At 49.8% G+C, this 27,826-nt stretch overlaps 12 protein-coding genes across 12 annotated transcripts; 6 read left to right on the top strand and 6 right to left on the bottom strand.

The window, feature by feature from the left end:
• Positions 1–1,008: 1,008 nt before the first annotated feature.
• Positions 1,009–2,639, top strand: CI109_106633 (uncharacterized protein; the record flags this gene model as incomplete). The annotated part of the gene is made up of 8 exons (XM_032008294.1): positions 1,009–1,104; positions 1,234–1,395; positions 1,476–1,517; positions 1,575–1,631; positions 1,686–1,735; positions 1,869–2,148; positions 2,274–2,499; positions 2,566–2,639. The coding sequence occupies 8 exons, from the start codon at positions 1,009–1,011 to the stop codon at positions 2,637–2,639; spliced, it is 987 nt and encodes a 328-aa protein (XP_031857448.1).
• A 332-nt stretch (positions 2,640–2,971) lies between these two features.
• On the bottom strand, positions 2,972–3,850 carry CI109_106632 (uncharacterized protein; the record flags this gene model as incomplete). The annotated part of the gene is made up of 4 exons (XM_032008293.1): positions 2,972–3,208; positions 3,447–3,502; positions 3,662–3,719; positions 3,827–3,850. The coding sequence occupies 4 exons, from the start codon at positions 3,848–3,850 to the stop codon at positions 2,972–2,974; spliced, it is 375 nt and encodes a 124-aa protein (XP_031857447.1).
• Positions 3,851–4,288: 438 nt separating this feature from the next.
• On the top strand, positions 4,289–6,383 carry CI109_106631 (flap endonuclease 1; the record flags this gene model as incomplete). Its single annotated transcript, XM_032008292.1, has 12 exons — positions 4,289–4,301; positions 4,371–4,432; positions 4,495–4,529; positions 4,666–4,743; positions 4,816–4,918; positions 4,972–5,035; positions 5,107–5,216; positions 5,272–5,322; positions 5,379–5,531; positions 5,590–5,991; positions 6,059–6,123; positions 6,182–6,383. The coding sequence occupies 12 exons, from the start codon at positions 4,289–4,291 to the stop codon at positions 6,381–6,383; spliced, it is 1,338 nt and encodes a 445-aa protein (XP_031857446.1).
• Positions 6,384–6,829: 446 nt separating this feature from the next.
• CI109_106630 (homocitrate synthase, mitochondrial) lies at positions 6,830–8,947 on the top strand (the record flags this gene model as incomplete). Its single annotated transcript, XM_032008291.1, has 9 exons — positions 6,830–7,054; positions 7,136–7,157; positions 7,232–7,292; positions 7,450–7,613; positions 7,686–7,773; positions 7,829–8,082; positions 8,146–8,204; positions 8,264–8,556; positions 8,620–8,947. The coding sequence occupies 9 exons, from the start codon at positions 6,830–6,832 to the stop codon at positions 8,945–8,947; spliced, it is 1,494 nt and encodes a 497-aa protein (XP_031857445.1).
• A 480-nt stretch (positions 8,948–9,427) lies between these two features.
• On the bottom strand, positions 9,428–10,625 carry CI109_106629 (uncharacterized protein; the record flags this gene model as incomplete). The annotated part of the gene is made up of 3 exons (XM_032008290.1): positions 9,428–9,659; positions 9,802–10,001; positions 10,296–10,625. 3 exons carry the CDS (start codon positions 10,623–10,625, stop codon positions 9,428–9,430), a joined length of 762 nt encoding a protein of 253 aa, XP_031857444.1.
• A 331-nt stretch (positions 10,626–10,956) lies between these two features.
• CI109_106628 (uncharacterized protein) lies at positions 10,957–12,280 on the bottom strand (the record flags this gene model as incomplete). The annotated part of the gene is made up of 9 exons (XM_032008289.1): positions 10,957–10,967; positions 11,020–11,065; positions 11,124–11,213; positions 11,283–11,370; positions 11,462–11,525; positions 11,759–11,818; positions 12,033–12,088; positions 12,160–12,165; positions 12,240–12,280. 9 exons carry the CDS (start codon positions 12,278–12,280, stop codon positions 10,957–10,959), a joined length of 462 nt encoding a protein of 153 aa, XP_031857443.1.
• Positions 12,281–12,790: 510 nt separating this feature from the next.
• CI109_106627 (uncharacterized protein) lies at positions 12,791–15,431 on the bottom strand (the record flags this gene model as incomplete). The annotated part of the gene is made up of 10 exons (XM_032008288.1): positions 12,791–13,289; positions 13,343–13,503; positions 13,556–13,665; positions 13,718–13,868; positions 13,918–14,083; positions 14,164–14,679; positions 14,736–14,831; positions 14,882–14,949; positions 15,004–15,134; positions 15,350–15,431. The coding sequence occupies 10 exons, from the start codon at positions 15,429–15,431 to the stop codon at positions 12,791–12,793; spliced, it is 1,980 nt and encodes a 659-aa protein (XP_031857442.1).
• Positions 15,432–15,832: 401 nt separating this feature from the next.
• Positions 15,833–17,240, top strand: CI109_106626 (uncharacterized protein; the record flags this gene model as incomplete). The annotated part of the gene is made up of 3 exons (XM_032008287.2): positions 15,833–16,058; positions 16,131–16,436; positions 16,576–17,240. The coding sequence occupies 3 exons, from the start codon at positions 15,833–15,835 to the stop codon at positions 17,238–17,240; spliced, it is 1,197 nt and encodes a 398-aa protein (XP_031857441.2).
• A 138-nt stretch (positions 17,241–17,378) lies between these two features.
• Positions 17,379–19,572, bottom strand: CI109_106625 (uncharacterized protein; the record flags this gene model as incomplete). Its single annotated transcript, XM_032008286.1, has 11 exons — positions 17,379–17,933; positions 18,003–18,210; positions 18,274–18,340; positions 18,394–18,532; positions 18,587–18,639; positions 18,734–18,900; positions 18,958–19,011; positions 19,073–19,096; positions 19,158–19,192; positions 19,274–19,409; positions 19,484–19,572. The coding sequence occupies 11 exons, from the start codon at positions 19,570–19,572 to the stop codon at positions 17,379–17,381; spliced, it is 1,527 nt and encodes a 508-aa protein (XP_031857440.1).
• A 1,343-nt stretch (positions 19,573–20,915) lies between these two features.
• CI109_106624 (uncharacterized protein) lies at positions 20,916–23,318 on the top strand (the record flags this gene model as incomplete). The annotated part of the gene is made up of 4 exons (XM_032008285.1): positions 20,916–21,207; positions 21,281–21,369; positions 21,431–22,879; positions 22,947–23,318. 4 exons carry the CDS (start codon positions 20,916–20,918, stop codon positions 23,316–23,318), a joined length of 2,202 nt encoding a protein of 733 aa, XP_031857439.1.
• A 169-nt stretch (positions 23,319–23,487) lies between these two features.
• CI109_106623 (uncharacterized protein) lies at positions 23,488–24,486 on the bottom strand (the record flags this gene model as incomplete). Its single annotated transcript, XM_032008284.1, has 6 exons — positions 23,488–23,580; positions 23,652–23,971; positions 24,044–24,091; positions 24,145–24,204; positions 24,272–24,301; positions 24,369–24,486. 6 exons carry the CDS (start codon positions 24,484–24,486, stop codon positions 23,488–23,490), a joined length of 669 nt encoding a protein of 222 aa, XP_031857438.1.
• Positions 24,487–25,788: 1,302 nt separating this feature from the next.
• CI109_106622 (uncharacterized protein) lies at positions 25,789–27,253 on the top strand (the record flags this gene model as incomplete). Its single annotated transcript, XM_032008283.1, has 2 exons — positions 25,789–26,189; positions 26,233–27,253. 2 exons carry the CDS (start codon positions 25,789–25,791, stop codon positions 27,251–27,253), a joined length of 1,422 nt encoding a protein of 473 aa, XP_031857437.1.
• Positions 27,254–27,826: the final 573 nt, after the last annotated feature.

The following is a 27,826-nucleotide window of genomic DNA, read 5'->3' as shown; positions in this document are numbered from 1 at the left end:
CAACTGGGATAAAATAGTAAAAATAACGAACGGAATATATTGTAGACACCACTCTCACACCCACCACCGTCCAGGCTCCCCCTTGACCTTGCTATGACGTTGTTCAGATCCCGCTTAGCGTACCAACAAAGTCACAGCAGGAATGAAGCCAACGGTAGCGATCCATTTCTCTCATTGAGTCCACTAGTAATTGATTCCTCGCGGACCCAGATTATCGTCTGGGTCTACCAGATCCAAAGATGAAATTATGCCAAATAACATGTCAGAAGTCGTCTTTATAGTCGTGTAGACCTTATGTACGATGGCACACCTACGCTAACATATACAACTGAACAGAGAGACCCAGCATGGCCTGCTAGGGCCTAGATGTAACCGCTTGCTAACTTCTCTCCAATCCACTCTCTCAAGTGCCTAGTACCGTTCCCCGATTAGCTGATATGTTTTTACAGCATAAGCACCAACGCAGCCCAGTGTTTGTTGTAGGCTTTGCCTCCAAGATGGACCACAATACAGCAGGGTGTTGAGTCAGAGCAGGATGGTCATTGATTGTGTGGTGCCGCCACAACTTTTGTTAGAGTTGTTATCCTCATTCGCCCTGCAAGCCACATTCCATTCCCAATGGTGCATCAACCGTATGCATCGCCAACCTTTCGTGCAGACACGAGTACACTGCCTGAGTCCGGATCTGCTATATTAACTTACAGTATGCCACTCGATCGCCGACCGTCTTTACCAGATTTACTTTGCCACGACCCCCCGTTTTCGCTGCTCGCCGCCACGCGTCGTTCAATGTTCCAAAATCAAAATGGCCACTTGCTTGCTGATCAGCTGTATGACTTTCCCCCTTTCTCCCCTTTCGTTATACTCTACCTTCCTATTCTCCAACAATCGCCAATTCTCAGGATCATCTGTCCATTCGCAGCCTACCTTGTCGCCCCCTCTTGAAGTTCTCGAACGCAATAACGAATAGGGCCCTGTCTAACTCTCCCTCGCACTCAATCCAGCGCAATGTCTGAAGATCCTTCAGGCTGGTCATTGACTGAATCTGACCCTCAAGTATTCACTCAGCTCTTGCGGGATCTCGGCGTGAAGGGATTACAGGTAGTAAGTCCACAATTCCCATCTGACCACCTCTCATACTCGTGTACTCTGTCATTAGAGCTTCCTGAGCTAGCTATACCAGGCTCAATGCCACCCCGCTTACTGGGACGCTAACTCAATCCTTGACCGCAGGACGACCTATATTCTCTGGATTCATCAACATTGGAAACTCTCAAACCTATTCACGCTCTCATTTTCTTGTTCAAATATGTCGAATCGAGCGGTTCGTCGGGCGAAGGAACGAGCGGTGTAGAAGTAGACCCTTTAGAAAATGGTGTATGGTTCGCGAACCAAGTGAGTTGAAGCTCACTCACCGTTGATAATCAGCTTGAAGGTGTGAGGTGATACAGTGCGGGGGCTGATAAGTCTCCTAGGTCATCAATAATAGTTGTGGAACGCTCGCTGCTCTGAATGCGGTAAGTTAGCTAAGAGCTCTAGGACGTGAATATGATATCTGATCTCAAGTACGCTAGGTTATGAATATCCGACCGCAAGCTTCTTCGAACCCCGACGAAACCGTCGAGCTTGGCGTGAGTGCTCAACTGTGATCAACGGCTGGGATGAAGCTGATCGTCGACTTGCAGCCCGAGCTCGACAACCTGCGAGATTTTGGAGCAGGTATGGGATCGCAAGAGTGAGTTGGGCGGTCTAGAGTTCCTGACTCTGTAAGCTGATCATGCTACACCGTTCCTCCTTCTTTTCGTTACATCAACCCGTTACGTCCACCCGTCCTTCTCGACACGTTGTCACTTGTCGTTCCTCCACAGCCTCGGCCACATCCTCTCGTCCTCACCTCACATCCGCGAAGTTCACAACTCATTCTCCAAATCATCCCCCTTCGCACTGGACCCTACCGCCTTCCCAGACCGAGAGAAAGAGGACGCTTATCACTTTGTCGCATACTTGCCTATCAATGGGATACTGTACGAGCTTGATGGGTTGAGACGGAATCCGATCATGCATGCACCTGTGGAAGAAGGGGATGCATGGTTAGATACGGCTAGAGAGACTATTGAGAGTAGGATCGGGACGTATCCTCCCGGATCGGTACGTGCAGTCTTATTTCTATGTCGTAACAGTCTCTCGTTCCTAGCACCTTGGATCTGAAGTGGATAGGAACTTGCACGACGACTTCCCAGTCTGCGATGCTGATGATCACTTCATCACCACAGCTCATGTTCAACCTCTTATGCGTCCGATCCGCCGCCATACCACGTCTACAACGTCTTCTCAACGACCCCACCACACCCGCCGAAGTGCGTTTCCAGCTGCAAGATCAACTCGAGCACGAACGTACTAAATCCCAAAGAGGAGAGATGGAGAATTCGCTCAGGAGACATAATCTCTTACCGACGGTATTTGCCTTGTTCAAGGCAATGGGAGAGAAGGGTGTGATTGGTGAGTGGAGATGCTTTGCAGTGCTTCAAGCGCGAGCTCAGACTGACATGGTCTTAATGTGTACAGGTAAAGCAGTGGAAGAGGCGAGGGCGAAAGGGAAGGACAGAAAGGAACGACGAGCAGCCAAGGGAGAGGAGTAGGGCTTATCTACGTAGTATATCAAAATCAATTTGAAATCACATCCAGCTGGCATTGTCAGTAGTATGCAAGGTCATATAACAACGAGTGCTACACGCTGCTTGTCGGCTGTACAAGTCTAGATGCCTCTTAATCCATGACGGTTAGTTGCTGATCCAAGCAATGTCAGCTTGATCAGCTGGGTCGGTAGACAATACTATGGTGGTCAGTTAATGTGGATATATTCCACAGATCCGGTTCAACGGAACAGTCGTTCCTTCCATCCAATCATTCATGCATTTCATCCTCCCTTTCTCTTCCTTGCACTTCCTCTAAACACTACTTCCTTCAAAACTTAGTGATGAGCCTCGTGCTTGGGCAAGTCCTTCTCCAAGAATGTCAAATACTCATCGGCGGACTCTCCACCTTCGGCAGAAGACGCAGCGGCGGGCTTAGCACCACCACCACCGATAGTGGGCTCCTCAGCGTCGAATTTGGAAAGTTCGGAAGCGAGGTCGGTAGGGAGAGAAGGGGCTGTGGGGGCTTTAGGAGCGGAGAAAGATCGGACAGCTCCAACGTGAGCGTTTTGGTCCTGTTGGTGGGTGGGGGGAGGTTGAACCAGGTTGAACCCAAAAGAGCGAGTAGGGAGGGTGCGAGGAGAGCAAGGTCAACGTGGTAGGGTAGTGAAGCCAAGGCGTTATCGAGACAAAGTTGAGGAGTATGCGTTACACGTAAAGATGATTGGAAGGAACAATCGAAGAAAGAGACGGATATACACCTTGTTAGCACCGATACAACAGCGCATTTCCATCAATGACGTCTGAACATACCTTGGGAGCGGGCTTGTAAGCCTTGAGCTGGTTGATGTACAAGTCCTGAACGAGGTCTGGAAAAAGCGACAAAGATCAGTATTGTGATCACACCCCACACACCACACGCCATTCGGCCGAGTTCCATCTCCCGCAGATCCTCAATCAGAACTCCGTTGTGATACTCCGTCTTCTCTCTCTCCACCACTTGGGCATGGGAGGACGACCGCACTTACCCATCTTCACGGCGGAAACGGTGAAAGATCGAGTGAAAGTAGGAGCGACCCTTTGAGCCTAATACATGTGGGAAAAGCGATTTCATCAGTATTCCATTCGTCCCATCTCAAAGCGGAGTCCTCCCCCTCCTTGTTGGGTCTATGTCGTTAAAAACTTGTACTCACGGAGAGACGAAGGATGGAAGCCATTTTGTGAGAGGTGTTTTGGGTATTGTTATATGAGCAAGAATGATCTGAGCAAGCTATGTTAGATGGTGAAGACTACAGTCGACAACGAGACCCAACGGTTCGTTTGGCGAAAGACAGGGTCCACGGAGTAAAGAAACGGATGTCGAAACACGCGGGCCTACTTAACGTGCCTACCACCAAAAGTCAAAACTCTTCACCTCTCGCGCCTTTCTTGTGAGAATACCTCCACTCGATCTGGCACACGTTAGACCCTGCGCGTCGATTGATGGACATTGATTGACCTGATGGCGGGTCAGTCAAATTCAATGTTGCGTCACGTCTAATTACATTACAGCAACTGCGCCTATCATTTGTTGTTTCGACCACGACCTCACATTCTAAAGCTAGTCTACTGTCAACTACTTCATTTGACCACATACAGACGAGAGTACAAACGAAATGGGTATTAAAGGTGAGCATAGCTGATTTATGCAGATGAAACGTCTCTACGCACGTGAAGCTGACTGTCAACACTCTCCAGGCCTCACGGGTCTGCTGAGCGAGAATGCTCCTCGTTGTATGAAGGACCACGACATGAAGACGGTCAGCTATGCCCCATTTGAGAGTATCAATAGTCGTAGCTGATATATATGTGATCTGCATAGCTGTTCGGTCGAAAGGTCGCTATTGACGCTTCTATGTGAGTATATATAGTCTCCCCGTCACCTTTCCACTTCCTTCACATAGTTGCCATACCACATTCCTCCCGTACTGAAGATCCCCTGCAACCCAATCTGTGTCTTTGGTTCGCTCCATACTAATGTCTTTGAACTCAGGTCGATCTACCAATTCCTCATCGCTGTGCGACAACAAGATGGTCAAATGTTGATGAACGAAAGCGGAGATGTGACAAGGTGAGTACCTGTCTCCTGCTCGAGCAAAGCCGTGTTGAGGACCTCGCCTAAACTACAAGTTCACTCTCGTAGTCATCTGATGGGTTTCTTCTACCGAACAATCCGAATGGTCGATCATGGTATCAAACCGTGTTACATCTTTGATGGAAAACCGCCAGAATTGAAAGGTGGTGTGGTGAGTTTTCCGATTGTTGACTTCATAACGAGCACTGGCTAACGAGATATCAGCTGGCAAAACGATTCGCGAAGCGAGAGGAAGCGAAAGAAGGAGAGGAAGAAGCAAAGGAGACTGGTGAGTGGGGAGGCATTTTACAACTAGGCGATTAAATGCTCAGATCGGGACACTGACGTTGGTTCCTGCAGGTACCGCCGAGGACATTGATAAGCTTGCGAGAAGACAAGTCAGGGTGACGAAGGAACATAATGAGGAGTGCAAGAGGCTGTTATCCCTGATGGGTATCCCCGTTGTGACAGTGAGTTCTGCGAGTCTGGGCCGGCGGCGAAATTCAGATCTGACGAATCCTATAGGCTCCGGGAGAAGCAGAGGCGCAATGTGCGGAGTTGGCTCGTGCGGGCAAGGTATGTGATCTCGTCTTAAAACCTGCCTAGCAAACATCGCTAATCTGCTTGTATAGGTCTACGCAGCGGGCTCAGAAGATATGGACACCCTGACGTTCCATTCACCAATTCTCCTTCGACATTTGACTTTCAGCGAGGCTAAGAAGATGCCAATATCTGAGATCAACCTTGATGTCGCGTTGCAAGATCTAGAGATGAGCATGGATCAGGTGAGTTATTCCACAGAAGCGTTGGTATTACATGCTGACAATGAACCCTGTACATCAGTTCATTGAGCTGTGTATCTTGCTCGGCTGCGACTACCTCGAACCATGCAAAGGTATCGGACCCAAAACGGCTCTCAAGCTGATACGAGAGCACGGATCGCTTGGCAAGGTTGTTGAGTTTATTCGTGGCAAGATGGAAGAAAAGGCGGCGGAGAACAAACACATCATCCAAGATCACGATGATGACGACTCAGATAGGGAGAGTGAAGAAGGTGGCGGAGGGATGATGGTCAACTCTGACGGAGAAGAGGTGCCAGTGCACAGTAGTCCGGTTAAGAAATCACCGGCGAAGAAGAAGAAGAAGGTTACGAGTGCGGGGATGATCATTCCTGATTATTGGCCGTGGGAGGAGGCGAAGCAATTGTTTATCACGCCGGACGTTGTGAAAGGAGATGATTTGGAGGTGGGTCTGACCCTGTTCTGTTGTCTACGTCGAGTCTAACGCTGACCCGTGTGGCGCCTCTGTTCAGCTCGATTGGAAAGCTCCGGATACGGATGGTTTGGTCGAGTTCTTGTGCAGAGATAAAGGCTTCAAGTGAGTCTGCTCCATACATATGAAACCAAACAAAGCTGACAAAGTTGTAACCTCGCAGTGAGGATCGAGTACGAGCAGGAGCTGCCAAGCTGAGTAAAATGTTGGCTGCAAAGCAACAAGGACGACTGGATGGGTTCTTTACCGTGAAGCCTAAGGAGGGTAGTGCACCTGCCAAGGGGAAAGATGGGAAAGCTAGTGCGGGTGGGAAACGAAAGGCGGAGGAGAAGGGCAGTGCTGCGAAGAAGAAGGGGAAGAAGTAAGCAAGGAAGTCATGTTTATAGCAGTAGTGGAGGTGCATGTAACAACATACTGTGACTTGTGTAATCGACGGTATCTGAAGGGGTTCATGATATTTACCCGTTGTGGCAATTCTCGATCGGAATTGGTTACCGAGATCTTTGACTGATGACCCTGATAAATCAAGAGGAAAGGAAAAAAATACGTAGAGTTTAGGCGTCATTAGTGGAGTGAAGGAAGGATAGGTAGGATGTGACTCGAAAATGAATTCAAAAGTCATTCAGGCGATTGGTTTGTAACTTGCAATCACTCATCACAACTACATAAAAAAGGACTCATACACATATATATCAAAAGTCCAATCCCACATTAGACACTCACGCGCAATCGCAACCATCAATACACAGCATCGCGAACACTTGAAACAACAACTACAACACCTAACACCCATCGCCCAACTACGCCAAAAATGTGCCCACCACCTGATCAGCCTATCGTTGCCAACGGTAACGGTGTCGCAGCCGACGAAGAGATGGTCGCCATCGACACCACCACACCTCACATCTCGTCCACCTCCAACGGCCATGCCGAAGCTGTGAACGAGTCCTCGACTCAACAACCTCCTGCGGTCAAGAGCCACAAGGGCGTTTACGGTCGTGCTTCCGACTTTTTGAGCAACACGAGTAACTGGAAGGTGAGTAGCGTCGGATATCTATCCTGACACTAGAAGGATCGTTGAGCGGAGGGAGACTGATGTTGTTTTCCATCAATCTAGATCATCGAGAGTACATTGAGAGGTGAGCTACCTCTCCTCTGGGCAAAACCTTGGCGCGTAGAAATGTTAGCTGACAATTCGCTTATCTTTTCGCAGAGGGTGAACAGTTCGCCAACGCCTTCTTTACTCTCGAGACCAAGATCAAGATCGCCAAGATGTGAGTGTGACTTCAGTCACTCAATGCTGCTATCACCTCATGCGGATCCACCTTCATACACCTTTATGTCCTCGGTTATCCGTACCATTGTCTTGTGCACAGTGCAAGCGCATATTTCTACTTGTTCGGATACTGATTCTCTTCTCCCGCTACTCAGGCTCGACGAGTTCGGTGTCGAGTACATTGAGCTCACCTCCCCCGCCGCCTCACCTGAATCCAAGGCCCATTGCGAGGCTATCTGCAAGCTCGGTCTCAAGAGGACCAAGATCTTGACACACATCAGATGTCACATGGACGACGCTCGATTGGCCGTTGAGACTGGTGAGTGCACGACGGACTCTGCCATTATTCGATTACGCAGAGTTTTTATTGACGTATGCGATCATCTCTCAGGTGTTGACGGTGTCGATGTCGTCATTGGTACCTCTTCTTTCTTGAGGGAGCACTCTCACGGCAAGGACATGACCTGGATCACCAAGAAGTGAGCGCCATGTCTGCATTACTATCTGGATTGAACTTACATGTCACTCTTGCAGGGCTATCGAAGTCATCGAATTCGTCAAGTCCAAGGGTATCGAGATCCGATTCTCCTCAGAAGACTCTTTCCGATCCGAGCTCGTCGATCTTCTCTCCATCTACCGAACAGTCGACAAGATCGGTGTCAACCGAGTCGGTGTTGCCGACACTGTCGGATGTGCCGATGCCCGACAGGTCTACGACCTCGTCAGAACTCTGCGAGGTGTTGTCAGCTGTGATATTGAGACTCATTTCCACAACGACACTGGTTGTGGTGAGTTTGCCGCTCGTGACTCAGAGCATAGACCAGACACTGACTAGCCTTCTTGTACTGCAGCCATCGCCAACGCCTACTCTGCCCTCGAGGCCGGTGCCACACACGTCGACACATCCATTGTGAGCTTCTTTCATCTTCCATTTCTTCTGAACACTTGAGCTAACGTGACCCTTCGTAGCTCGGTATCGGAGAGCGAAACGGTATCACACCTCTTGGTGGTTTGATCGCCCGAATGATGGTCGCCGACCCCGAGTACGTCAAGAGCAAGTACAACCTTTCCATGCTCCGAGAGCTCGAGAATGTCGTCGCCGAGGCTGTTGAGATCCAAGTTCCTTTCAACAACTACATCACCGGTTTCTGCGCCTTCACCCACAAGGCTGGTATCCACGCCAAGGCCATCCTCGCCAACCCTTCCACATACGAGATCCTCAACCCCGCCGACTTCGGTATGACTCGATACGTCTCCATTGGGTGAGTGCAAGCTGTTTCACTAAACGGCCAGAAGCATGTCGCTAACGTAGATTTGTCTCGTAGTCACCGATTGACCGGATGGAACGCTGTCAAGTCACGAGTGGAGCAATTGAACTTGCAAATGACGGATGAGCAAATCAAGGATGCCACCGCTAAGATCAAGGAGCTTGCCGATATCAAGACTCAATCAATGGAGGATGTCGACATGATCCTTCGTATCTACCACACCGGTATCAAGACTGGTGATCTCAAGGTCGGTCAATCGGCCGTTCTCGACAAGTTGCTTGAGAAGCACATGCCTTCAAGAGATACTTCTCCTTCAGGCAAGTCGGCCAACGGTGTCAACGGAACTCCCGCCAAGAGGCAAAGAGTTGGAGAGCCTTCCGCTTAAAAACGTATCTTGTAGAATAGAATCAAGGGAGAGTGAAGGTGAACAACATCTGTATTAAAGGGGATTTACACGGAGACAGGAGCGGGAGTGGAGTGAAGGATCGAATGAAGGTCCAATCTTGATTTGGTAGAGCAATTCCTACGTTTCATAGTCTTTGCTGTCTGTGATGCCCATGTCATGTCTATGCATATGTTGCGCTGTGCTAGTGAGAGATACAAGCTATTGCATGACAGACCGGGACCATTGCTCCAGCCAGTCAACTGCCGATTATATCGTTTCATGGCGACTCATGTGACCCATGGCGATCTCTTCGCTCCTACGGGTATCGTTCTACAACACCACTGCTCAAATTCTGTATCGTGTCGCAGTATATCTATCTACACCCATGAGTTCTCCGATTGACAGCACGTCACGCCCTCACTCCACCTCAGCTGACCTCTGCTATCTATACCGAGTAAGACCTCTTCTCCTCGCTAGCTTTTACACCCTCTCACAAACCTTGATAGCAGCTTTACACCCATATCCTATAATAGCTGAGAGCAAACTATGCCCTGGAGCTTTCTGAGCACCTTCCTCCACTGCGATATCGAGATGTCCCAATTCGTCATCACGGAATTCACGGATGATATCTGTCATCAGAGGTAATGATGGATGAGGTGGGAGTGAACCGGGGGATGTTGATGAGACAAGGGGTTCGAGAGCTTTCAATTGACTATAGTGGTGGATTCGATTGTTAGCTTGAGCATATACTACACAATTTCTTTCTGGACCTGACAACATGACCTTCTACTGATATACGACCACCATCCCGTCCCATCCCAGCTCAAGCTGACCCTGACCCTGACCCCACTCACTCATCATAATGTTCCCCAATGACAGTCTCCACCGCCTCGGTACAAGCCATCGCCGCCTCTTTCCCCATCAATCCCGTACTTGCCCCCAGACCAAAAGCCATCACCTGCCATAACGGATAGAGGAGAGTCGGACGTGCTTTGTGTTGAATTTGTAATTGGGATAGCGTTTTCAGATGATGTCGTTCGTTCTCCCACATGTCCTATTTCGTAAAAAGGTGTCAGTAGCGTAGAGTCAGTTATGCTTCTTTCCGTGAGGCTGAATAACAGCACGGAGTACGTGAGAAGGATCGAAGCGGTTAGAGAAAAGAACGAGGACTAGTTGGGAGGAAAAGCGAACAGAGGGGGCGAAGCAAGATACGATAATGAGAAAGAAGGGTGTTCTCTCTCGAACCAAAGCTCAAGCTCAAGCTCAAGCTCATGACCACAAGGTTGATCGAGATGAATCGACTGACTGACTACAGAGTCGAAATGTAAAGATCTCTGATTGTACGCACCTCGATCTGCGCTGCCGTCTTCTTATCGCCCTTGATCTCCATCGCCCATTTCTGACCTCTATATATCCAATTAGCGCCCAACTCTCCTGCCTGGTCGACTCTTATTATCCGATCGACGAGCGCACGATGTTCAGGTGTAAGTGAGGGCGTGGAGGTGGTCGCTTCGGGAGGATAGGTGGGTGTAGAAGTCGACGACGAAGCAGAAGGAGAAGAAGGGGACGGGGTGGAATAGGCATCGGATGCTAGGGATCGTCGATTTTGGGTTCGAATAGGGAGTTGAGAGAGCGTTCGAGCGGGCCGAAGACATCGACGAGGGACGATCAGTGACATCTTGTAGAGTGGTAGAGCGTTGATTGATTAGGTATGGAAGAGCAAGCAATATGACGATCGAAAAGATGTTCAGTGGAACGAGACAAAGATCAGATTAGATCGAGCGAATAAAGTCAATCTCGCGAAGGATGGTAACTTGCCGCCGGAAGCTTCCGATCTACAATAACGTTGTTTGAGTCTGGTCTGAGCTGTACTACTTCGGTCACATTTCTGCTTGCACTAGTCATAGCTCCCTTGCCTTGCGCAAAGGAGACAGACGCTCATTCATGATTCTGTTATACATGCATGCGAAACTGCTTCAACCCATCGTAACACCCTAGCATCTTCCCGCTTATTGTTGAACTATTACCGTGGTCAGTTATCGGTCTGCCAGCAGAATAAACCAGCGACTCACTGGGCTTGATCTTGAAGTGCAGTGTGATCAATGAGAAGATGAAGCACTGCGAGGATGTCAGCAATTGTCTTTTGCTTCATGATTGCATGTGATGGACGGCCCACCTTGAGATCCTGAACGAGATAGTAGAATACTCTCAACCCTTCAGCGTCCGATGATTCGTTGACATCCGCCAATGATCCGATCTTGGCAGTCTACAGAGATGGGAAAACGAACCGGTCAATATCTGCGCCCGTATTTTGTGAGTGAAAAGGGACACTCACCTCGAAAGCGATGTGGTCCTTGTCTATTCGAACTTCCAACTCTTGCTTGCCTACAATATTCTTCTTTGGCCAAGAAACGTCGTCTTCTCTGCACGTGTGAAGGGGAGGTCAGCCCTTGTGATCTTTGTCCAATTCATGGAGTAGGAATGGGAGCGGCGTGACAAGGTCACCAAACGCACTTTGTGATTTCGCTTTCTCGAACAATCCTCTTTAACTCGTCCACAACCGCTGGTGAGACGTACACTGCAGAATAGATCGATTGTCAGCACCAAGTACCGTTCGTCTACCTTCTCCAGATATTCCTAGACATCCTCCGTGCGCCTCCTCGTACTGATCATTCTCCCTTGTCACCCTGTGTTCCCCATTCCGCTCCGAAGATTCCTGACATGCCCGCCTCCAATCCTGTACCATCCGAGCTCTATCCAGGGCTACACTCCATCTCATATCCTAACAAGACTGAGAACATTGATACCCACTCTCTTTTCGGATCAAACTATCGTTCCTGTAGTTCGAGTTGTTCGCATATCTAATTCGGCCTATCGTTTAAATAATATAGCATCAGCAGTTTGTCCCATTTCTACCGTTCCCTCTTCTCCATCCACGACAAGCAGGTGATTCGTTCCATCGTCTCCCTTCACCACATCACAAGACCGGGGTTCCCGTTATGATCTTATTCATATCCTCGCCCCAAGCCTTCCTTACACCCTCGACCTGCTCCCAATGGACAATGAGGATCAATGTCCAACTCACCATGTGCATATTCGAATTCGAGGAATTCATGACCGTGCATACCTTGATGACCGGTACTAGAGGACAATCCCAACGATCAGCTCGATTCTCTTCCCATATAAGACTCCAGCAACTTTAGTCAACTCACTAGTATCTATATGTTCAGAATACCAATCCACAGCATGTCAGTACAATCAATGATGTCAGAAGCGGAGGAAGATTGCGTACCGAAGATAGAAAGGATCGCGTTCGAGCTCTGCGTTTGCCATTTTGATTGATTCTACTATGTGGAGAAAGTGTGGAAGGTGTTGTGAGAGTCGATCTACAGCTCCCTTTTCGTGTATTGTATCGTTTAATATAGCTACGAGATGAACATTGCAGTAACATGTCGACTTATCCATCAAGCTATCGCGAGTGGCATCAACCAAGCAACGAAGCAACGAAGCAGCGAGAGTGGCAAAGCGGGGTTTTTCATAGTTTCCGTCAATGTGGCACTTGCACTTGAATAGTCTTAAGACTGAGGACTTTAATAACATTCTTTGCATTCTTCATTTCGTTAACTACTAACCCCCTCATCCACAGTCGTGTCTTTCTCAATAGTGGAAGGTAACGGAAAGTAGGGAAATATAAACTATGGGATAAGGAACAGTAAAAAGCTATGGACACATATAAAAGGGGCTATTTGAGGGTTACTTCTTTCCTTCCACCACCCAATCCTTCTCCTCCTTCTCGACATTCCCATTCTCACTCACACATCATTAATCTACTACTAACACGCTTTAAAGTTCGCTCTTGGCACTCTTGCTGGCCTTAGCGCTGATGCTGCTGAGAGAGGCGGAGTAAGAAGAAGCTGACTTGCTGGCAGAGCTGGCGCTAGCAGCGGCGACGGACGAAACCGAGTAGGCAGACTTGCTGGCAACCGAGTAGGCAGAGCTGAGCGACTTGGAGAGAGACGACGAGCTCTCGACGGCGGCGTGAGAAGCAGAGACGGCGGAGAGAGATGCGGCCTTGGCGAACGAAGAGGCAGAGAGAGAGGCGGAGTGCGCAGCAACGGAAGCGACAGACGAGGCGGAAGAAGCGACCGACGAAGCAGATGAAGAGGCGTAAGCAGCGGCACTAGAGGCTGACTTGGAGGCGACGGAAGCGGCACTGGTCAACGAAGGGTTGTTGGCAGACTTGGCGGCGACACTGGAAGCGGACGAAGCAGCTGATGAAAGACTGCTCGAGATGGACGAAGCGGCAGACACAGCTGAGGCGGAAGCGGAAGAAGCAGAGGCGCTGTAAATGAAGTATTAGCTTATGCGAAGGTTCAGCAATCGAAACCGACTTACACAGCGCTGTTGGAGGCAACGGAAGCGGCAGAGATGGCGCTAGCGCTGGCAACGCTGGCAGCGGAGCTAGCAGATGAGACGGCAACCTGGTAGACGGAAGAAACGGAGGCGTAGGCCTTGTCGAGCTTCTCCTCAGCAGTCAACTTGGAGGCAGTGAGAAGCTACGATAGTCGTTAGCTGGATGTTCTAACACAGATGACGAGATGTGCTCACTTCAAGGACACCAGCAAGCTTCTCCTCGGCGAACTCGACACCACCGCTGATGGTCTCTCGGATAGAAGCAAGAATCTGCTCAACCTTGTTCTGGGACTGGACGTAGTGGACTGTGATGATGTCAGTTGGGACTTCACCAAGTCAAGTGAAGCTTTTACTCACTTCGGACCTCGTGGATCAAAGAAGGTCGAGTGGAGTACTTGGTGTCGTCAATGCCGTAGCTTCGGAGCTGAGCACGGAGTCGCGCATCGGGCCAAGCAAGGTAAGGGGCGGAGGTAGAGTCCTTGTATTTGTCGGAGATGAGGTTCACCAGCTGGATAATCGTCAGCAGATTGTTCGATACGGTTACAGTAAAAGCTCACCTCGTCACGCTTGGCCTGGTAGTCAGACTTGATGAAACCGTGGTTGACGAGATAAGTCCTGAGCTCAGAGTCGGTCCAGCCGCTCCAGACTGTTGACTTGGCACGGGAGTAGTGCTCGTCCAAAAGTTTCTCGTACTTCTCCTTCTTGAGCTGAGCTGCGTCGGTGCTACTATCACAAATCGTTAATACCGGCGTTATGTCAATGTTGTTTCTGGCGTTCGAAACGACCTAGAGTTGAGCACTTACATGACACCTTCGGAGATCAACCAGTCTCGCATCTGACTCTCGGTCCATCGGGAGTAAGCCTTGTCCTTGGTGTCGAAGTAGTTGGCCTTCATGGAGTCGATGAGCTTGTCACGAGCAGTGGGTTCAGGGTGAACGATGCCGTGGTCGACGAGCCACTCGTGGAGAGCGCTGGTGGACCAGGCCTCGTAGACGGGGCTGGTTGCCTTCAAGTAGGCAGTTCGGACGTTGCTAAGAAGCGCGGCTCGACCAGTAGGCTCAGGGGTGGAGATGACATTGTGCTCTTGGAGCCATGTTCGGAGCTGGTTGTCGTCCCAAGAAGAGAAGACGTAATCCTTGCTGTCATCGAACTTCTTCTGGACCTTAGCGGAAGCGTAAGCAGCTTGAGCAGAGGCCTGAGAAGCAGCGCCGTAGGCAGCGGAGGAGACGGAAGAAGCAGCACCGTAAGCAGCGGAAGAAACGGAAGAGGCGGCTTGGTCGGTAGGGTGACCGTAGACAGCAGTGGAGGCGGCGGAAGCTCTACAGGTAATGGGTTAGACTGGTTGACCTAGAGGTAGCAGCAAAGAATGACTCACTGTTGCTTGGCCTTGACCAAAAGCTGCTCTCGGTTAGAAGAGGGAGAGACAACTCCTTTCTCCAACAACCATTCTCGCAATTGACTCTCAGTCCAGCTGCACACAATCATCAGTGCGACTCTTTTGTAGTGATACGAAGGACTTACGTGTCGATCAAAGCCTCGCTGTAGGCCTCGAAGTGACCTTGAGCAGCACCAACGGAAGCAGCACCCCACTGATGAGACGAGTCAGCGATACACCTTGACAAAGAACAGGGATATCGACATACCTTGGCGGCGGCATCAGCGTTGTCAGCGACCTGCTTTTGGATCTCGGCGAGGGTAGCAGAGTCCTTGACGGCGATTCCTTGCTCCTTGAGGAAAGCGACGGATTGGTCAAGAGACCAATCTTCGTAGACGGCTGTGTGAGGGAAGAAGAAAATTTGACAGATCGGTATGAAGGAGCATGACGTGCGGATCAAGATCGAGGATGACGCGTGGGAAGAAGAAGGAAAAGGTTGTAGGACGGAAGAATAGTGGTCTGTCAGCTCTCTTCGGATTCCAATGCACACCTGCTACCTGCCTTGCGGCTAACGACGAGGGGTGGTATGATGGATGGAGGTAGCTTGTACTTACGCTTGTCTTTGCCGAAGAGTTTGGCGTCACTACCCGCGGCAATAGCGAGGACGGCGAAGAGAACTGTCCTTGAGATTTTCATTTTTGTTTATTGGTGATGGTGATTATAGGTATAAAAGTGGAAGAGTCAAGGTGTATTGATCTGTTACCTATATATCTGATTGGTATAAAAGGTAAAGAAGTGAGTGATGAGAAAAGAGAGAGAGAAAGAGATAGAGGAGAGAAGATAGCTAATATCGTCGAGGTGGAAGGATTGGTGCTTTGTTGAATGAATTTGGTGGTTCCAGCGAGACTGGACTGGATGGCGAAATGCCATCATAGCACGTCGGCTGATGACGTCAATAGATCAATTCATCATACAGTCATACAGTATCAATGAGACAGTAACATGACGCGGCACAGATTATGGTTAGACACCATTGGCGACAATTTGATCCCGTTAGTGGCACTTTTTGGGAGAGTGGAGGAAGTCCACCAACATCGATGCGTCATTCAGAAAAAAACACAAATGTATATATAGCAGCAGCGCAGACAGACTTTTGCGCGGCATCGAAGATTGCTAAAAGTTTTGTTTTCCCTCTCATACTCACTCGCAAAGTACCAGAAGATAGCACATACAACATGTGTAGATGGTTCACCTACCTCGGGGAGGAACCCCAACTGCTCGAAGATGTTCTCCTCAGACCTTCTCACTCTCTGATCAAACAAAGTGAGTCCAGCGTGACTCCTTCTTCTAGCTGTCCGGGTAACGAAATATGCTAACACTCTCTTGAACCCATAGTCGATGAACATTACCTCCCACCATCGCACAAGCCATTCGATCCGCAAACATCTGGTAGTACCTCAGTATCCCCCTCGTCAGCAAATGATTCGGGCTCGCCAAATCCACTCACAAACATGGACGGATTCGGTATCGGTTGGTGGTCCGATTCATACCAGGAATTCGAGACGGGGACAAGTGGGAGAGACGGATTACGACCTGTGGTGTATAAGAACACGAGACCGCCTTTGAATGACCTGGTATTAAAGAGTCTGGCAAGTGGAATTGCCACCAAAGCGGTGGTGGGACATGTTCGAGCGGGAACAGGTGAGTGCGCTGCTGAGGTATATAGCGAGACTATGTTAGCGTGGTCTAGTGCATCGAGTGCTCTCTAGATCCATCAACACGGTTGTCCAAGATCAGCATAGTGCTCGGAAGACTGACTTTCTTGGTTCAACCGTTGCAGGTCTTACACCCGTCGTCGAAACAAACTGTCACCCTTTCACCTTTGGTCGTCATCTTTTCTGCCACAATGGTACCCTCGGTTCATTTCATCTCTTCAAACCCCAACTTCTTCTTGCTCTACCACAACGATACCAAACCGCAATCTTGGGTACGACCGATTCCGAGCACATTGCCGCCCTCTACTTCTTCAACTTATGCGGCGAAGATGGCGATTGGGAGAAATTGTATCCCGTCAAAGAGATGGGTGAAGCTATGAAGAAAACACTAAGAAAGCTGGAAGAGCTAAAAGCTGCCGCTGAGCAAGACCCAAAAAGAGGTGCTGGGAAAGTGGAGCATAACGCTTTGAATCTGTTGGTTTCGTCAGGATCGTCTTTGGTCGCCATTCGATATGCGACTGTAGAATTGGAACCCCCCTCTCTGTATTATTCCACCACGGCAGGTGCGATTTTGAATAGGAAATTCAAGGGGCATCCGGACGAAGGTAGACCAGGCTTCAAGGTCGATGAAGAGGAGGGAGATAGAGAGAAGGAAGAACATGGGAAACATATTATCGTGGCCAGTGAACCGAGCACTCTGAAAGCAGACGAATGGGAATTGATAGATCGTGGATCGATGGTTCTCGTAGATGAGCAGCTGAATTTCAGTATGGTGCCTTTGGACTTGTAAAATGGTATGTACAGCATGCATACTGGGGCTGTCTCAACCTATATACATTGGGAAGGGCAAACGCAAGCTATCAGAACGATCGGAGAAGTGTCCAACCATACCTCCAGGGCTGGGTGACGCGGAAGCGATTCGACACGCTTACCACTGGAATACCCTCTTCTTCTTCCTCCTTTCACAGACGAGCTCTGCACCATCATCTCCATCGTCGCTGGCAGCAGTGGCGGTGGCAGGAGCGACATCGATTGAAGAAGTGGTAGCAGTCCCGACGAGAGCGGAAGTCACATCGGTCTCGTTAGAAGGGGAAGTCACGTTAGAACCGGAAAGGAGGTTGGAAGTGGAAAGACCGGAAGTGGCGGCGGCGGCGGCTGTGGCAGAGATGACGCTGGAAGTTGCAGTCTCGTTCTGAGCAGTGACGGATGTAACCTCGGTCCCGTTGGAAGAGGAAGTGACGTTGGAACCTGCGACGCTGGAAACGGAAGAACCGGAATCACCACCAGTCGAAACGACAATGTCAGAACCGGCGTAATCGGTACATTTGCCGCCAAGGCAGTAACCCTGTGTGGTTTCGGAGATCTGAACGACCTTGGCCTTCTCGGTGTATGAGTTGGAAGATCGAGACGAAGCGCCTACGGACGAGTCGTACAAGGGGTTGTTTCCAGGAAGGGACGCAATCGCCATCTGTTGGCCAGCAGACTACACGAGACAATCGAGTTAAGTTAGAACAGTAAGAGATGTAAATGGTCCGGCAAAAGGCAATCTCACCTCGTTGACGATTTCACCGGCGGATTTACAATTGTTGGAGTCCTTGCCATTGTTATACGCCTCGTTTCGTCCTTGGTCAATAGGCGCACAAGTCTTGCTGATTGTGTTGCCGTCGTAACACTGCTTGAAGGTGTCGACGATGAAACCGCTTGGGAAACCGTTGAGCCAGTCGGCGTGGAAAGAGTAACCATGGGAGTCACCAGTGGCTCTGCAGCCGCACCATCAACGTAAGCATTAGGGCTGACAGGACTGGGGAGAGATGGTAGCTCACAAGACGAAGCAGCCAGGGTACCATTCGTACCCTTCACCGATGTTCTCGGCCTTGATGTGGTATGTGCCTTTATATCAACAGCGTGAGTAATTACATCTCTCTTTTGCGGAATTCGCTCACTCTCAAGGAACAAGTGGGGGATCTTGTGGTAGCCTGCTGGGCATTTACCACCCTCCGGGTTCCCATCGATGGGGTAAGAGACGTGGGAGCCGTCTTGCTTGTAAGCATTGACACCGTCCCAGCATTCTGGGAAGTTGATCTGAACACCTGTCAGCGATAATTCCGGAGGCTCGAGACTTATGCTGATACCTACCTGGGGCCTAATAGTGAGACACTCCCTGTCGGTCGGGATGTATGGAGTCTTGTCTGAGAGAAAATCACCTTCATCAGCAACATCACCCCTCCCAAAGGATGAACCGCCTGAGTAACGTGTATCAAATGGTCATGTCGCCATACTCACCGTAACTGCCCTTAGCATCAATACACTGGAAGCTGACAGCGTTGTCAAGAGCATTCGAGCTGTTGTATGTAACACGGTTGACGCTACCCGCGACAACACGGAAGTCGTCGGGGACCACGGCAAAGTTACCAGCACCGTCGGTCGGGTTGGTGAGGGGCATCTTCCAGCTGTTTTAAGTTAACATAAGCTATTTGTTGTGAAGCAATGGTGGACAGACGACTCACTATGCAGACAGACCATCACCAGTGATTGCAGAGTAAGACCCATTCTTCCACTTGCTATCATCGCCGTCAGTCACAACGTCAAGATCTCAAGTAAAGTAAGGTTAAGTGGACTAACTAGTGAAGCAAGGGAACCCAGTAGCTATGAACACCAGAGTCGTCAGTCATGGAGTCGAACGAAAGTCCGGGCAATGAGTACTTACTTGGATTTGTCTTGAGCCAAGTTGGCAGTTGTGCACTGCGAATGAGGGATAGCAAAGTTGACATATCAGCGACTGTGGCTTACTAGCAGCACGTACGCTAAAATCTCAACACTCACCTCAGAAGCCTGGAGCGCTGCAAAGTCGGTACTCGCACCGAACGCGGACGAACCAGCGACGTGGTGAACGTGCGAGGAGACTGCACCGGGAGAGACAATCGGGTCCAAACGGGTGTTGATGAGTGGGAAGAAGTCTCTACGAGGGTGTGTAAGGCATCAGCGTCCAATGTCCAAGCAGTGAGGATGACGAGAAAGGAGGAGGTAGCTCACTCGGTAAAGAGAAGATCATCGTAGGCTGCTGCGAGCTTGCCAGTGCCCAAAGCAGCGAGGATAATGAATCCGGTCTTGGTGGAGATCATCTTGGAAATTTATTTGTTTAGTTGAGTTGAAGAGCGCTCGGCGCGATTATCAAAGTAAGAAAGGAAGAGAGAGTGACTGGGTTGAATGAGCGACTGGAAGTGCTGTAGAGCAACAAGGTGACTTTTATATGCTTCTTAGAACAGATTAGGATGGTACGACGGGCCGGTATAGCAGCCGGAGACGATGATTCACGATAGTGAGGAGAGATGAACAAAGAGGAAAGACAAGCGATGGCAAGATCAACGATGAACTGGAAGAAGAGATGACGAGAGGCATTTTAAATTGTACCTTTAATGCCTCTCCCTCCCCCACTGACTCTCTTGATCGAGGGAAAAGATGGGACACGGAGAGCGGAGAGGGGATCAATCCACTTGATCATCCCTTGATACAAAGGCACCTTACAATATGCCTGAGGACGGTGGATCGTCCCTAATTCGGTGGTCACTGCTCGTTAGGAAAGGTACGATACGAGTACATCAAGTACACAGTCTGATTGTACATTAACGACTTGCATCCGGAAGCTGAGTAGCTGTAAATAGCACTGTTGATACACTTCTTGCTTCGGAAGGATATTCCTGTGACAACAAAGGATCCGAGCGGGAATCTTGACTTGAACGGAATAGGGATCCGCTCGGTGCTCGGACCACCCAACTTGCGATCGAAACGGCCAAGTCTGAAACCAAACTACTGGTGAGAGTGGTCTGTGTGGTGAATGAAACTTTAATCAACCGTGTTTGTGTTTGATCAGCTGAAACCTGAAACGGGGTCAGAGTCGATCATGCACCAGCGCAAAGGGATCAACGCATCAATACTCGCTGAGGGGCCTCGTCATCAGTGACTGATCCTGTTGTTGTCATGGTCTGGAATGCATGCTCGGATCAATTAGTCATTAGTTATCGTCAGTTCCGTCCGGTACTTGAGGACATACTCACGTTACAGCCACAATTCCCTTACACGCGACCGGATGACCGGTTTACCGAAACGTTCACTTCCGCCTGGACTGTTTCCTACAGTGATTATCCTTTTGGCCATCACTGCGTTGATCATATACAAGCTATTCTTGACACCACACAAGTCAACCTGTGCGACGTGTCCTACTTAGCTGGACAGTCTGCATTGGTGAAAGAGAGGAAGATCATGTAACCATTTGTCGTTCTCAAACGTCCAGACGGGAGTACCCTCCTCCAAGTGCAATGGTCAAGTGATGCTGTGTACGTTCTCATGTTTGACGTACTACACCCCCAGCATACAGATTTGGATCCCACGAGATCCCTCACCAAGATGAAGTTACAATTTCATTACACTTCAACCAACGTCTCTGCGTCTTATACGGAGCAGCAATATGGGCAGACCCGAGGATCAGAATCAGAGAGCTGTATCTACCGCCTCTCCCGCGCCGCTCGGTGTATCCGCCGACCTTGTCCCGTTCCCTGTTCCGCTCCCCTCGGCTTCGATACTCAGCCTGGGACCAACTCTGGAAGATGTTGACAGGGACGAAGAGGGGGATATCGATAGGCAGGGAGAGGGTTTACCGTCCTATGAGTTTGCGCTGAATACGGAGATCGATGCCGCGCAAGGAGATGAGGAGACGCCAACGACCGGAGGTGAGACCAGTGCTTTACCAGAGAGTATAGGTAAGTCGTGATTTACTTACAGGCGAAGAAGCTGTGCAAGCAACAGGCAGCTGACGCGTAGCTGCTTCAGCAGCACCAGCAGTAGTGGATGAGAAGCGCCGCTTGGACGAACAAGATCGTGAGGAGAGTACTCACTCAGAACGTCGAGAACCTAGCCGTCTTGTACGTATCCTACTATTGACTGGTAAAACCTTACGAGATCGCTAAAGGACGTTTACTGTAGCTTCCACCAATACCTTTCCCCCAACCAGAACCATCTGGTTCGTCTGCTCCGCAAGCCCTACCACCTTCTTACGATGTGGCCTCGCCTTCCATCTCCTCTTCCGCGGCATCTGTCCCTACCCCACGCGTACCTGTTCCGCATCGTCCGACTGCTGTGATTGCCACGAGATTACCTTCCACCTCTCTCCTCCGGTTAGATTATGGCTCGGCATCCCTTCCACATTCAGACCAGACCACAACGTGCGTCCTGCCTCTATTGTCCGGTCGGTTGGTGATTCTTGGAACGGCTGGCGGATTACGATTACTGAATACAGAAGACGAAAGCTCACCAATAACGGTGATATGGAAGGGCCTAGCTGTATGGGAGATCCGGATACTCCAAAAGATGAATCAAGACCAAGATCAAGAAGACGATGGCGACGGTGATGTGCAACGGGGAAATCCTGTTCGAGGGTCTGTGATGGTTCTTTGTGGTGGAATTGAGGATCCCAACAAACCTGGTAAACCGAAAAAGGGTACAGGGGCCGAAGTTCGTGTGTACAAACTTGAAAACTTGACGAGCCTCGCTCAATGGTCATCGATACAACACCCTTCGTATACCGGTATTGACCTCGCTCCCGCGCCTGCTCTTCGTGGTGCGGGGAAGGGAAAGGGGAAGGAAGGGATAGAATGGATCAAGTTTGGTAGTCACGGTCTCAATCTTGGTCCCAGTCCGACGTCGTTGAGAACGCTCTCACTTACTGATCCTCCTGTGCCTCCGAGATCCGACCCAAACTCAAACTCATTACCCTTATCATGGACGAAAGATCATTTTGTTCTCCCATCAACAGCGTCCACTTCTAGTTCGGCTTCATCATCATCTTCCGACGGTCTGACCACTGCGATCTTCACCTCTCCGGAAAGATTATTCGTGGCGATCGCCACGACGACACATATCATCATCCACGGAGGATTTCCGACAGTGGGAGATCCTGCTTCGTGCACGTTTACCGCTTCAAGGAGTTTCTATCTCCCTGTTCCGCCTTCATATGTCTCTTTCTTACGATTACCATCCACAAATATCTCTCCAAATACTCCTTCGCGAAGCCTCACTACTCCTTTGACAACAACGACAAATCGAGATGACGCCGAAAGCGTATTCGAATACGAAGACTATGCGTCGTCGATATATAACGGTCGTACACCATCGATGACCTCGTCGTCGACTGATCCGCCCTCTATAGGCGAAGAAGAAGGGGAGGATGGTAAACCCGCCGAACTGGGATTGTATGTCAGTTTTGGTAGTAGAGCATGTTTGATCAGGATCACAGATTCCACAGTGTTGGATTTCAAGTTGGGTAAAAGTGGTAGTGGGGGTAAAGGCGATTGGGGTGCTTTTGAGACGTTGTTGTTGGAAGGTGGAGGAGAGGTGTACGTCATGACGAGGGGAAAAGAAACATTCCTATTTGCAGTGAGTACAGAAGCGTAAACCTTCCGTCCAAAAGAAAATACTGGCTGACGGAGAATCGGCTCAAAAGGCCCCATTCGAGATCCCGTCCAATTGCAATACTCCCCTCGCCCAAGTCTTATGGCCAGAAGCGCCTTTGTCAATATCAGCAAGTGTGGACTACACACCCAGTCCATCGTCTACATCGGCCTCGGCAGGACGAGAAGACGTGGATGTCCAACTCATCGCTACTTCATTCACGGGTAACATCCATGTACAACACCTCACTTTCTCAGGCACAGCGAGGGGATCGAAGACCAAACCGTTTGCTTCGACCAAGATTGGCGGTGGTGTAAAGATACTCCAGGGTGACAAGAGCGACCGGGGTTGCTACTTGGGATATAAGAAGGGGACAAAAGACTGGAGGATTGTCAGGCTGGAGAAGGATAGGTCAGGACGTTAGGAAGCACCCATGGATCACTCATGTCAGTAGGATGAATCTTGTCGTATGCTTGCTTGGTATGTATACATAAATGTTTTGAGGTGATCCCATTGTTCCGGCCAAACCTCTTACTTTAGGTTATCTCTACACACATCTCTCGCTGTCTGTGTTTCTAGTGATATCTCGATGTCTATATGTCCTTCTTGGACTCGACTCCAGCAGCGTTTTTAGTAAAGAACGTCTCCTCGATCTTGTCAAAGACAAAGTCGGTGGCGGTTTCGACCTAACAAAGGTACCCAGCATCAGCTTCGGCTCCGGCATTTATCCGTGGATGTGCTGCTCGACAGCACTCACGGGATGATCAAACATGAATGGCAAAGCAGGGACAAGTCCAATTCCGACGGCTGTAGGACCCCATCTTCTCATAGTCGAATTGGCCGACTTGGCAAACTGTCTACCGGCATATCGAACAGCTGTGTGAATTGTGAATGCTGGTAAAGCCATCGAAGCGATAGATTGGAAGACTGATCTCTTGACAGCGACGAGACCAAGACGGGTAGGTTCGGACATGTTGGCGGCTTCGAGAGGGGAAGGACCGAGTTGAGAGGATTTGTAGGTTGTGAATGATACGTCTCCAATGAGATAGGCCCATGAAACTCCGTAGGCGGCGGTGACTACAATGAGAACATGAAGGTTAAGTCATTGCACAGCTTGTCACGTCTAAGCCGAGCGATGCTGCCACTCACCTAAATAAGGGGGAACGATGGGTCTGAAAGCCTCTCCGATATCACTAGCTGCGAACGATGTCAGTTGACGCACCGTTGGATAGTGACATTGCCTGACTCACTATATGCGGTGTATCTAGAACCAGCTCGTGCGACATCGGTAATACGTCTCAAGTAGGCAGCTGTGTACGACCTCGTATATCAGCTAACAACCACCTTTGCAAGCAACAAGAAGCTATGACAACGCACCATATCGAACGTTGGACTCGGTGGAATCGGCTAAGAATCAAAACAAAGTGTTGGTCAGCACATCATAACGACGTCTTGCCATAGCACCTCTACTGACCATTCTCCTCTACGAGATGACCGAGCTTGTTCTCTCCTGCTTGCTCGAGCGATTGAGCTTGAGACTCTGCCGATTTCTCGACTGACTGGACAGAGGGAGGTGTGATTGTTGTAGGCATTGTGGTGGAGCGAATGAGCTGTATAACAAAGATCAAAGATTGAAGGCGAGTGTAGATGCAATTGTAGATGCAGGTGTAGAACAGTTTTCTGAATTTATTATTGTCACTGCTCATCAACTTGGCATCCTCATTCACAGCCGAGTTACAGACGTCATCGACAAAGGGGATCTATGCTCTACCTTTTGTACAGTGCCACAAACCGAATATGACCGAGGTGAGCAAGATAATTCACCTTAATCCCGAAAGCTCTTGCTACTATTGCCACGTGTTGTACCTTTTCTCTCCCACTTTGCAATATTACCTAAATGGGTTTGTACGACGCGTACGAGGAGAGGCACACTTGCGATAAACGTTATTTATTCCCTTTTTCTTTTTTAGCTATGGACCCTGACCGTGCCCCTCTCTTTCTCTCTGTGCCAAACAATCATTCTGGTTCACTGTATTGTTGTTGCAGGAAAGAAAGCAACGGTGCACGGTCAGTCTAGTATGGTCAACGCCATGTCGCCATAATCACCTTTCACACCACCATCATCAACACTCACTTCATCTTATCATCCTCCTATAATACCTACCCTTCTTCACGATCTCTCAAACGACATCTCTCTACTTCCTTGGCTCGACAACCTCGACCAGCCACACAACCCTCAACAACAACAACAACAATAACAAAGTCGCGTCCGACTAATCCCTCCGCACATTCGTTCTTTTCGACCACCTTGGATTGGTCACTCGAAACAACATTGAATCTTCAGGCAAGACAACAGTGTTGCAACTCGACTAGACTTCAGGATTTATCTTTCCCATAGACAGAACAACAAGCTAGAAAGGACAATCGGTCATCATGGCAGGTGAGTGATATCACAGAAATCGAGATTGCGTTTCAGCCTTTGTTGTTCTTTTGTCTTGATTTTGCTCGTGTGTTCCGATGGATCGATTTCATTGGTAGGGCTGGTGAAGTCACTTTGCGACATTGCTTCTCGGGACTTGCAGGACACCGTTTCCTTCGCGGAGATGCAGGATAGATACAGGCTGCTTAAGCAGGTCAGATTCTTGGGAATATTCGACAAAGTCCTTTGCTATCGTGCGGATTCCCGATCATCGCCCTAAGAAACACTCCATTTTCTACCGCATACAACGGACACCCTTGAGCCTTTCCACCTACCTTTGTTCGCACTGCTATCGATTGCCATAGCGATTCATTGTTCACCTGGGCGCTCGGAATCACCAACTTTGACGTGTGCTGATTCTGTTTGTATCAATTCTCTCCAATCTTGACACCGATCTGCTACCTCGATCATTATCATGTCTAACCTTGTATCGACTCCTCCGATCACGCCTATCGATCCCGCCGACGCTCAAACTCCACCTTCGCAACAAACAGAGAGCACAGATCCCGCCGCATCACCGGCTCCCCAATCTCCAGCCCCCTCAGCACCTGCTAGTGCATCCCCTACAGACTCTCCCTCCGCCTCTCCCACTACCGCTCCTTCCACTCCTGCTTCCGCCTCACAAGAACCCTCTCCCAGCGTGCAGCCATCAAATTCAGCATCAGCCGAACAATCGCCGAGTGCACAACCAAGTCAATCTCCCTCCGCGACCCCATCGCAGTCGCAAACACCTTCAGCCAGTGCGAGTGACAGCGCAACGTCATCTGATACGGCTAGTACCACCGATAATCAACAGTCCAACAGTCAAACCCAAACGTGAGTGAATGTCAAAGACGTCCAGTGCTGATTGGTTTTGAAGTTCTACCGTACAAAGTTCTCAGCAAGCAAGCTCGACCGTTCAAGCCTCTTCCGCTGCACCTTCATCAGACAGCGCTGCCTCTGCCGCGCCAACCTCAACATCTCCAGAGACTACGCTGACCAGCGTTCAGTCTATCACGACAACCGATGCCCAAGGACATGTCCACACCACTGCCCCCGACCTCATCACGACAGCTGTCACAACCACTGATGCCGCAGGCAAGATTTACACAAGAACAATGACAGTGCACAACCCTTCAAGTCTTGGTTCTTCTTCCTCATCTGGCGACTCCGATTCTGGTTTCTTCAATAACTCGGGAGCAGTCGCAGGTACCTTTGTAGCCGTCGGTCTCGTCGTCACTGCCGGTGTGATGGCTTTCATTGTCTTCATGCTTAGACGTAGAAGGAGGCAAAGGTTAGACCGGGACGTTGCCGCCGCCGCAGCTGCCGCTGCCATGGCTGCTCATCATTCCTCCCGATCGGCTTTCGACGACGAAGAGGATCAACCTTCGATGGCGCAATATGGCGGATACTATGCCTCGACCACTCCCGGTATCGACCTTCACGGCCAGCCTCAACCCGATATGGGACAGTACCAGGACTACGAGGACCCTGCGGGAGGCTATGATCCGTATGCCGTCAACATGGTCAACTTGAACAGCGGTGGGGACAGATCATCAACGGCCACCGCTCCTGGTCTTGCTGGCTTTGGCGCCACCCGTGCTCAGCATGACTACTCAAATGGGTATCCTCAAGACCCTTATGCCCCTCAACAACCCGACTTCTCTGCCGACACGACTGAACATCTCGCTCCTGCTGGCGGCGCAGATCCGAACCACGCTAACAACAGCAACGGCGGTGGTGGATACTATTTCGACCCCAGCCAGGCGTACGACTATGCCGAGGAAGATGCTTACGGTGGGTACGACCAACAACCCCAGATGGGACACAATCGGACAGGAAGTGCAGGGAGTATAGCGAGAGAAGGCGAAGAGAGGGGACTGAAGGTGACGAATGTTTAGAGGGGTAGTAGTGGGGAGAATGTAAAATCACGGACACTGTCTCTTTTCTTGTTTCCTGGCTTCTTCAAAGTGACCATCTTTTATATATTTAGATCAAAATCACCACTTTCTTTTAGGGTAACTTCTCAACTTTTAAATTGTAATGAACTTGCTGGCGAGGTCTGCCTGGGTGGAGTTTTGATCTCGCATTTGTCCACGCTCTGCGGATATTCCAGTAGCGACACAAGTATGGGTTTCACCTAGGGTCTGTGTATCACTGTGTCTCACTGTGTATGTTCTGCTTGGATGCAGAACATGTTGAAACGTAGCATCGGGTAAAGCTGGGGGACACCAACTCGCGGAGATCATTGTCATTCCCCACCTTTGCACTCAGGGTTGTTTTGATTTATCGGCCTCGATCAGTTAGCGGCAGTCACCAAAAGTTACCTCGGGCAACGGTCGACGATCATACCTAATGTAATCTCACCTCGGCCAACGGTCGCTTACGACAGCAGACACGCATGTCCGTCGGCATTGATCGATACGGGAGAAGAAGCATTGAATTTAGCGTTGAACATCCATAAGAAGCTTTCG

This window comes from Kwoniella shandongensis, chromosome 12 (genome assembly GCF_008629635.2).
Source record: "Kwoniella shandongensis chromosome 12, complete sequence".
In the NCBI taxonomy this organism is placed as follows: domain Eukaryota; kingdom Fungi; phylum Basidiomycota; class Tremellomycetes; order Tremellales; family Cryptococcaceae; genus Kwoniella; species Kwoniella shandongensis.
The sequence above is the reverse complement of the archived record's forward strand: the minus strand, read 5'-3'. Positions and strand labels throughout refer to the sequence as shown.